Here is a 10,206-nt window from a genome sequence, read left to right on the forward strand (position 1 = left end):
GAGTGTCCAGGTTGAAGAATGGCCTGATCAGACCAGTATGGCTAAAAAACAGAATACAGGTGTCCTCCAGGAGCAATTAAATGCACAGAGGAAACCTTTCCTAGCCCCAATTTTATCAGTTCTCTCGGTTCTTCAGACCATGTTTTGTTGTTTCACCACCTTCCTCTCCAGACATTTGTAATGTGTCTGGGAAACCTTTCTTATGTAAAACCAGCAGCAGAGAAACTGCTGAGAACCCTCTGGTGTCCTTGCGAGTGCGTCACTGTCCGTGCTTCTTTTCACAGAGCAGGAGGTGCCGCCTGCGAAACAGCTCTTAGAAGCGTTGCGTTGGTTCTGAGGTGTGAAGCAGACTGCGTCTTGCCTTTTGAAAGCGGTTTCTCTCTTTCCATTGCAGACCCTGGGGCACATCGGCAAAGTGATCAAGGTGTATGGGGATGGAGATTTGCGAGTCTCGGTTGGAGGGCAGTCCTGGACGTTTAACCCGGCTTGCCTGACAGCCTACCAGAGAGATGAGGAAGCAAACCTCATGACAACAGAGAACACAAAGGAATCCAAAAGTGAGCTAGTGAGAACAGAGATGTCTGATCTGGCAGGGACTGCGAAATGGTTGCTCTGGTGTAACAACAGCAACACGCTTCGGGCAGTGTTAAACTCCAGCTGCCTGTTCCTCCCCAGACAGAGTTCCAGATCCGAACTCTGCCTTACCAGGGAAGCAAAGCTGGCCTTAGCAGGAAAATACAGAATTTAGGACTCGGGAGTGCTAACCATAGCCCTGCCCTGGGTTCAGTGTTTGCTTCTGCCTTGATTTGTCTCAATTTTGTGTTCTGTCTTGCTGCCTTTCGTGGGGGAGGATACTAATTCTTGAATGCTTGGGAAATATTTCTAGGTCCTTGAGTGGAAGTGTGGTCAAATCAACAATTATTTTGCCCAGTCCACCCCAAAATTGAGTTTGGGATCACATGTTGTGTAGAGGGGATTTTGTCTGTTTTATACGTCTGCTCTTAAAATTTTTTGTAGCCTCACCGCACTAGTTTCCTTTAGATGTCAGGATCGTGCAGGAGGGAGGACAGACTTACTGGGGTTTTTTTGTTTGTTTTGCTATGTAGATGGGTCTTAAACTGTTTGCTTGAGTTAAACTTCAATGAGAACTTTTGTATGAGCCCAAGCTTTTAAACTTGGTTCTATCTGTAACCACTCTGTCCTCTCAAGCATTCAAAAGGCTGTAATTAGGGAGGCCCATCTGAAAAGACCTGTATTTCTTCCCTACAGCATCGTTTCCAAAACCATGCATTCCTCTTCAAATTATTTGCCTTTTAGGAATGATTTTTCTGTGTTGGTCTTCTGTACCATGGTCTCATATCTTTTTGGGTTCTCAAAACATCAGACTTGTAAAACAAAAGTTGTGTGTAAGCCACAAATTTGTAAAGCTTTTTGTGTGAGCTAGAGTATTAGAGGTACAGCAGGGCCATACTGTGGCTATACAGCTGTACGCATGTCTACATATGATCTTTGGTCCTCTTAACCCTTGGCTGTTTCTCATTCCTACCAGGTACTTTAATTACTGTATTGGAGAAGCTGCTGTCCCAGAAGACGGAGTTGGAGCACGCAGGGTGCCTGGTCATTTGTGCGGCGCTCAACAACTCCGCTAAAGTCCGGGAGCTCCTTCAGAAGTACCCAGACAAGGCAAGTTTTGAAGAGATCCTGAATGGTTATTTTTTGTCGCTCTTCTTTAAAATTCTGTCATAAAATTTTGTAGTCAAGTGGGATGGGAGAAAAAGAATGATTTTTCAGACCTAGTATTAGCTCCTAACAGCTGAAAAATTATTTTGCTGCGATTTAGGATTAAATTTGTATATTAAATGTGGATAGTTTATGGCTCCAGTTTGTGGCACTAAATCTGAGCTCGAGTTAAGTCCTACAACATGTTTCTAAAGCCAGCTTTTCCCAGATTTCATGTATGGACACTACACCAGTAGAACTAGGGGAGATGTATTCATCTGTATGAAAACACTAACAAGATGTCTGAGTATCCAGCCTCTGTTTGAAAAGAAAGCTGGGGTTGTGTCTGCCTGGATGTGTCTGTCCTTACATGACCTTGCAAAATGCTGTTGTTGGAATCGGGAAAGAGAAAAGCCGCCCAGATCCTGGTGCTGTGTGTGTCTGTGTGGTGTCTTATCTCCTGTCTGACTGGAGCAGGGAACTGGGCTGGACTTGTTGCTGAACAATCTATGTGCTTGCTGAGCGCCAGACTGTTAGGATCACATCTGCTCACATCACTGCTCTTTTAAGCTGCCTCTTTGAAGGCTCAAGCTCCTAAACAGGTTAAAAAAGGAGAACCAGAGAACAAAGTATTTCAGCAATGTCCTTGGGGACCATTGGTAACAAAACATGAGTTTTGTTGAGCCTCTGTCTGATGGCTGGCAGGAGCAGCTGGGTGCATGAACCAGGAAAACTAGGATCAATTCTGAAAGAACCCATGTGAAGCTCATTTAGTAGTTAGTTGTCTGATATTTATTGTAGTTCTTTGTTTACAAAGTTAATGGGGCCTCTGGAGATGTGAGGAATAGACAAATACCTGCAGTTGTTGAATTTATTACAGATAAGCAAGTGCCGAGAGTCAGAAATCCCTTATGTTATTAGTTATTTTTATTAGATTTCTATTGCTATTCTAATATTTATATTAATAAACTGTTATTTCTATTAGAGTCTTATATACAGCAATAGGAGGCTGGATTTTATGCTCACTTAGTAGTGCAAGTTGGAGCTGCTTGCCAAGGCCTTTTCAGCTTATCAGCTTTTTCTTTCTTGCGTAAATGGAATAATAACACCGTGGCCTCTAATGCCTCCTTGTCTGAATGACTCACCCATCATTTTGGGTGAATCAAGGGAAGTCTTGCCTGCTCTGCTCTCCTGACTGCTGCATAGAACCAGCTGCAGGGAAAAAACCCCTTTGTTCTCCTTGCCAGGCTGCTGAGGTTCTGCTAGATCCTTCATTGCTTCTCCTTAGTCTCCCACTGATTTCAGTAGCTTCTTTTCCTTTTTTTTTTTTCTTGCCTTTCATACAGCCTCTCTTTGTTCTTCAGTCCCTTTAATTCTCAAAAAAATCTCATTGCAGCATTTCGACACTGTGATATACCCTCCAGCCATTGTGCCGAGTAAAGCACCTGCAGTAACACAGAACAATGGGGACTTGGCATCTTCACAGCCCTATGCAAAGCGAATTTGATCTCCTCATGCATTTTCCTATTGGGAAAGGAGTTGTTGGCAGAGATGCCAAGAAGCATTCTGCTTGCAGGCAGAGGGATTTGGCATCAGAGCTGCAATTAGAGCCCTGGCTTCCAGCTTGAGTCACTCACTTGTCCCTTCTTGACTAAATGTGCTGTCCCCTTCCTCTTTAGAAATATTTTGGGACAAGGTCAGTGTTGTAGTTGACGTACACAAAACAGAGCCGCTGGGGCAGGGATTCTGCTTTGCATTTCTGAGCCTGCGACTGCTCTGCAGCCAGTGACTTCCATCCTGCTAAGCCTTCTCTAGAACAGAGCTGAGGCTTGAACACAAGGCAAGGGCTTTCCTAACCGAGCTGTTTGCCGTGTCTCTGCCCCTTCCTGTAGGTCGACACCAAGAACCAGGGCAGGACGGCCCTGCAGATTGCTTCTTACCAGGGACATCTGGATGTCGTGAAGATTCTGCTGCAGGCACACGCCAACGTCAACCTAAGGGATGAAGAGGGGGATACAGCCCTGCACTACGCAGCTTTTGGGTAGGACATCTGTCGTCTTGCTGTCTCTTTCTAGATATAAATGGGCAGTGTGAGAGGAGTGTGGCTGATGGAGGCTTTTCTCTGATTTTACCTTATGTTAGAAATCGAAGCTTCATGGCCCCAGGTGCATTTCTTAGTGCATTAATTTAACCCCACAACTAAGTCAGTTCCCATGCTAGAAGTTTTGGGGGGAATCAGAGCAGGTTTTGGTTACTAGATTTTTTTTCAGGAAGATGTTGGGGTGGTTTGGTTGTTTAGGATTGGTTTTGGTTTTTTGTTGCCTTACAAGAAGGAAGAATTTACTGCCTGCACAGGACTGAATCTAATCTGTTTTACTTCTTATTTTGAAATCAGAAACCAAGCTGAGGTTGCCCGTGTGCTTATTGGTAAAGGAGCCAGTGCAGACCTGTTAAACAACGCAAAGTGCACAGCATTGTATGTTGCTGTCAGTCAAGGATTCACAGAGGTCGTGCGGACCCTCTGCGAGCTCAACTGCGATGTCAACCTCCCAGTAAGTTCTGGGATTTGGGGTGTGGGGTGTGTGTTGGTGGTTTTTTGGGTTTTGGTGTTTGTTTGTTTTGAGGGTTTTTTTTTTTTTGAGGTAGGGAGGTGTTTCTTTATGTCTTACACCATCTGTTGCTTCATAGAATTTGAAGGTCATTCTCTTAAAACACACTACTGTGCATTGGACAGAGGAAGTATTCCTCTATCTTCAGTAGTCTGAAATTCCAGGTTTGGGTCTGCTCTTTCTCCACAGCTCAATCCAGCAACACTTCTTGCTGCGCTGGACTTGGGCTTCCAGCGAGAGCTGATCTGCTGCTCGTGTGCGTTGTTGAAACACTCCTGCTCCCAGCAATAGGGAGCGGTGAGATTTTTTACGAGTGTCATTTGATACTCTGAGGTAGGTGACTTGTATTGTGCTTTGGTGTCCTTGTTCAGGATTCCCAGGGAGACACCCCTCTGCATTACGCTATCACTGCAGATTACACAGTCGTTATTGAGATTCTCACTGAAGTACCCAACATCGACTTCACTGTCCAGAATTGCCAGGGCTTCAACCTGCTCCACTATTCTGCTCTGAAAGGCAACAAGCTGTAAGTGACCCTTTATCATTCTTAGTGCTTTTACAGGTGTTAACTCGTGGTTGCTGCCTTAACAGTAAGAACATAGTTGACCTAGCTAGCTAGGAAGGAAATGGTTGGCTATATGTTTCTTGGGTTTGGATACAGATAGGTATAGCTGTTGCCCTCTTTCATGCATTCACAGAAAACTGCTGCCATCCCATCTCTCTCATACCTCCCTAGCCCGGCTAGGAAATCTGTCTGCTTCTGCGTAGTCTCTGTAGATGTTTGGGTTCACACATAGAAGGACAGGAGAAGGTCTGTAGTAAACCATACTTGAAAAGACTATGTCTAGCTGGGAGCCTCTGGAATTCTTCCAAGGATAAATCCGCCCATTATTTTCATAGCAGTATGAGTTTACCCTACTTTATTAAATTATAACCGAGGGCTTTTGTTGTATTCTTGTAATTCAGTCTGTGAGATAGAGGGGGTGCTCTGCATCACAGTGGCCAACTCACGGTGCTGCCTATTAAAACATTAATATTTGTAATTGCTGAGCAGCAGAGGCAGGCCTGTCTTCTCTGCATTGTTTTCTTTCCTGATAAAGTAACTCTTCCATCTCTGCTAACCTCCAACACTCTAGAGCCATAAAGAATATTCTAGCAAGAGCTCGGCAGCTGGTTGACTCCAAAAAGGAAGATGGCTTCACCGCCCTGCACCTTGCTGCTCTCAACAATCACAAAGAAGTGGCAGAAATTCTCATCAAAGAGGTAAGTGACAAGTTTTCATACCCAAGTCATCATCAGGAAAATGTTATTTGTGTGTCAGTTGGGCACTTGGCTTCCAATCCTCACTTTCTTGATATTTGGGTGTGTGGGCGATATGGCCGAGATACAGAGGGCTGGATCATGTAGCTCTCCTGGAGATCTCTGTCCTGACGAAGACGGACTTGAGACATGGGGCCTCCACCATCACCACAGCTGCAGCACTCTTCTTCAGCCAAACTCAGCAGCAGCAGCTCACTCTGATGCAATTCTTCTCTTCAAGGGTCGCTGCGATGTCAACCTCAAGAACAACCGTAACCAGACGCCGCTGCACCTGGCTGTCATCCAGGGACACGTGGGGATGGTGCAGCTGCTGGTCAGCGAGGGCAGCGATGTCAATGCTGAAGATGAGGACGGGGACACAGCCATGCACATCGCCTTGGAACGGCAGCAGCTCATGTCCGTCATGATGGAGAAGCGCGAAGGGGAGATGGGGTTGTCCCTCCTTTCCAAGGTGAGCTGGGAGGAGGAGAAATTCCCAGCACCCAGGGCAGGAAAACGCTTGATGATGTTAGAATGAGAGCAGAGAGTGGGACCTAAGGGAGCAAAGAAAGGCAGGGAAATTGTGTAAAGCCAGTCCAGATGGGCAGTGTGGAAACAAACCTTCTCGCTGTGGGAAAACAAGAATAGATCCTCTGAGGGTATGTTTGAATGAAATTTCACATAGTCAGACAACAATTCATGCTGTCTCCCCCGATATTTTTATTAGCATTGCGCGTTTCTTTCTTAACATGGGAAAGGTCATGAATCCAGTTGCAGAGCCAAGAGTCTTGGGTTTAATTCATGCCCCAGAACCACAGCAATTAATTTCTGCCTGATGGTGTGGAAAATATGAGGACAGCCAGCCACAAACACCCCAGTAATCTGCAGATGTAGAACAGAATGTGAGAGGTGAGACATATCAGTTTTCATTGTACTTCCTTTTCACTACCTGAAGAAGTGAGTGCCCGTTACTATGATTAGTAATGATTAGCACCAGTTAGGACCAGTTATGCACTCTTGTTCCCAGAATACAAGATTCGAATCTGCTATTTGTATTTTTCAAAAAAGAATGCTAAATGGCCCTTTCGAATTGTAAGTACAAGGATTAAGACTTTGATCTGTATCAAGTTTTAAACAAAGCCACATAACAGAAACTTTTTCTATTAACAGAGAGTGTTTCTCAACTTCTTTTAGCTCCAGGCTTCTGGCATTCTTGGAAATGTAGAGCTGAATGTTGGAACTGCCATTGCATGCTACTTAGCACAAGAGGGAGCAGATATTAATTATGCAAACCATCGGGGAAAGTCTCCGTTAGACCTCATTACAGATGGAAGGATTGTCCAGATCGTCAAAGACTTCTCACAGAAATTCAGGTAAACCGTGTCCTCTGGAAACTACCTCCAGTTCCAGTTCCTTGCAGAATGCGAAGCGCTCGCACAGCACGGTGGTGTCACCGCACGTTGCAGTTGGTTGGATGCTGAGGGCTTTGGATTTGGGACTCGTAATGCCAGGACAGAAGTCTGAATTCGAGCCTGTGTCACGTCAGAGGCAAACTCCCAGACAGCCGCCCCAGGTGCCTTTCAGGAACATGCAAATATGGAGAATCGTTAGGGCTGCGCTTTTGAAATAGCTCCTAAAAACTGGCTGCTCCCCACAAATTATTGTACTGTCAGTACCCTTCAAAAGAGCAGTTTCAGATGGTGTAAATGCTAGTCATCCCTGCTCTTTCCCATTCTTTTTACATAGAACCAGTCAGAATCCCAGCTGTTGAGGGCTGAGTTGGTCCTGCTGGGGCAGTAAATGTTCACAGGTTTATGCTACTTGAGCATCTGCTGCTCTGTCTCTTTGTGGAGTGTTCGCCAGGGAGCAACACAACATTATCTGGTTGCTGAGAAGGACCTGGAGCATGTGGCTCAAATTTGATTCCTTGTTCACGGTTGCAGGGAACAGCAGGTTTCTTCAGACAGCTCAGCCGTCACCTGCAGCCTTCGCCGGGTGCACACCACCCCCAACACCATGACCAACCTTAGTGTCTCGAGTGTGGCGGTCCCCACAGAGTGCCTGGTCTGCTCGGAGCTGGCCTTGCTCATCCATTTCTTCCCCTGCCAGCACAGTATTGTGTGTGAAGGTAAGCCCATTCTGGGTTTTTCCTTTTTTCTTTTTTTGTTTTTAATTTTTTCTTTCCTCTTCCACCGTATAGCTTCCCTAGCTGGACTGTCAGAAATCAAGTCCTCTTTAGACACAAAGCTATTGTGCTGCTTGTGTCCTGAAACAACCCCAGCATGATTTCAGCACCACTGTAAGGTGTCCAAAGCTACCTGCGAAAAGCACAGTGTGTTCTCACCACCTGATGATCAGGAACCCAGGCAGCTTTGCTTATGCTTATAGATGCCCTGGATAATTCCAAAGGAAAGCCAGATGTTTCAGTCCTAGCTGGCAGTGCTTTATCCATCAAACATGTATTTGCTACTGGCGTAGGAAAGACTAAACCAAGAGACTGGGACGTAGCTCAAAAAGAAGGTAGTGTCCTCATTTCCATGCAGAAATCGTCTCTTAATCATCCAGGGAGCTCTCAGGTTGTTCAAAGCTGATGTTCTTGAGTCTGTTGTCTCCTCTTGATTTTGGCATCAGTGGGCTTGATCGTTATCTCTTCTTGTGTCATTTGTGGTAGAATGCTCCAGGAGGATGAAGAAGTGCATCAAATGTCAAGTGACAATAACCAAAAAACTGAAACAAGGTACGTTTGCTGTTAAGTGCTGTGGGAAGGGTCTTGCATAGAGTTAGTTTGAGCAGCATCGATGATTTTTCAGTGAAATAAGCATAAGAAAGGGAATTGATTTTTGTTCATTTGTTGTGGTTTTTTGTTTTGTTGGTTTTCGAGGGGACTGGCTGTTGTGTTGACCACCTTTAGAGAGGAAAAGGTAGATTCTCTAAAGGTGTCGCGGGCCAAGCCCAAGCTGCATAGACAGGACAGGACATCTCATGAAGCTTGTCCTGTATAGCCTGAACTAATTGCTGCTCTTGAGGGGCAGCGGCTAATTAAAAAGCCGCTGTGTGAGGCAGAGCACGCTGGTGACTGGCTCTTGCTCTCCTGCAGACAGCACCGAGGTGGAGTGCAGCCCCAGCTTGGAATCCACCGACCAGAGGAAGCTCATGGAGGAGCTGCAGAACCGCTACCGGCAGATGGAAGAGCGCATCACCTGCCCGATTTGCATCGACGACCAAATCAAACTGGTGTTCCAGTGCGGCCACGGCTCTTGCCCGGACTGCAGCACAGCCCTCACCGTCTGCCCCATCTGCCGGCAGGCCATCCGGGAGAGGATCCAGATCTTCGTCTAAGGATGCGCTCGCTTCCCTTCCCATTCCCGCCTCCCTCCTTTCCTTCCTTTTTGTTTGCATTTTAGATGAGAGGCGCTAGTCAGGCTGATGCGTTTGGCTCCTTGCAAAAAGCCATCGTGAAAGAGAGGAGAGCAAAAAAGTGACATGATTCGGGTGCAGGGGGAGGGAGTCCCCTCTGCTGCAGTGTCACGACGCCAGGGAGCAGCACGGGAGGGCTGGCAGCCCCTCACCCCCTGCTGCCGATCCAGCCAAAACGACCCCAAGTGAAGAACACTGACCTGTCTTCTGAAGGCAGAAGTTTCAGACCACAGGCAAACAGGCGTCCATGCGCAGATGTTTTCAGCGGCATCCAGCTCCAGTGACTGCATTGCGTCTCGTGCTCCGCGGCGTCAGATTTGCAGCCTTGCGCTGCTTGGGATGGAGATGCTGGAGGAGGATGCACCTCGTACCGATGGCAAAGCATCCGCTTGCACTTTGCGTGAGGAGATCCCAGAGACCCCAGACGCCTGTTGGTGGGAGGGAGGGAACGTCCCAGGACAGCACGCTCTCAGATCTGGTATTTTACGGGCTCAACGAGAACTTGGACTGACAGAGACAAATCTGGATGTAATGAGATCCTAAAGACAGAGTGTGTGCCTTAGAGATAAAGTAGTGAACACTGATTGGAGAAAATACGTTGTTGCTACAAATATTTCTAACCTCTAAGTGACACTCTTCTTCCATTTTTTGGTTTTTTTTGGCTCAACCGTGTGTTCAGAGACTCCTGAGCTTTCTATCCATAATGCCAAAGGCAAGTTTAAATACTCCAATCAAAATGTAAAGAAAATAAATAGTAATAATTAAGACATGAGAAAAAGGGATTTCATTTGTTTCTTTGTTTTGCAGCAAAACTTAATAAAATAAAAAATATATTTTCCTGAGCATTAAAATGAATGTACAAACAGTAGCTGAAATATGGATCCAGCTGTATTGTGTTTTCCAGCTGTCTGGCTGAAGAAATATTATCCAGAGTCCGTCCTGTAAAGTCACTGTTGGTGGCAGCGGCCACCTCGGACTGGTGTGCCATGTGCGTATGTACACGGACGTGTTTGCGGGTGTGCTGTGTATCTTTAACCACACAATTATACACAACTATACTGTTTATTACATATTGCAAGCAATATTTAAAACAAAAATATTGTGTTCCTCTACTATCTTTATTCGTTAGCAAATCTTTTAAAGCAATTTTTAACTTTGTGGA

General features: G+C 45.8%; 1 protein-coding gene across 4 annotated transcripts in view; it reads left to right on the top strand.

Moving 5' to 3' along the window:
• MIB2 (MIB E3 ubiquitin protein ligase 2) overlaps nt 1–10,192 on the top strand; it is a 30,514-nt gene extending 20,322 nt beyond the window's left edge. For all 4 annotated transcript variants that reach the window (XM_065650016.1, XM_065650017.1, XM_065650018.1 and 1 more), the window contains 11 exons: nt 395–557; nt 1,550–1,683; nt 3,612–3,760; nt 4,115–4,271; nt 4,700–4,854; nt 5,465–5,591; nt 5,869–6,099; nt 6,822–7,000; nt 7,571–7,755; nt 8,299–8,364; nt 8,725–10,192. In XM_065650016.1, the coding sequence (XP_065506088.1) occupies nt 395–557; nt 1,550–1,683; nt 3,612–3,760; nt 4,115–4,271; nt 4,700–4,854; nt 5,465–5,591; nt 5,869–6,099; nt 6,822–7,000; nt 7,571–7,755; nt 8,299–8,364; nt 8,725–8,966 (1,788 nt within the window). In that variant the 3' untranslated portion in view covers nt 8,967–10,192. The remainder of the gene's footprint in view (nt 1–394; nt 558–1,549; nt 1,684–3,611; nt 3,761–4,114; nt 4,272–4,699; nt 4,855–5,464; nt 5,592–5,868; nt 6,100–6,821; nt 7,001–7,570; nt 7,756–8,298; nt 8,365–8,724) is intronic.
• Nucleotides 10,193–10,206: the final 14 nt, after the last annotated feature.

Source organism: Caloenas nicobarica, chromosome 22 (assembly GCF_036013445.1).
Source record: "Caloenas nicobarica isolate bCalNic1 chromosome 22, bCalNic1.hap1, whole genome shotgun sequence".
In the NCBI taxonomy this organism is placed as follows: domain Eukaryota; kingdom Metazoa; phylum Chordata; class Aves; order Columbiformes; family Columbidae; genus Caloenas; species Caloenas nicobarica.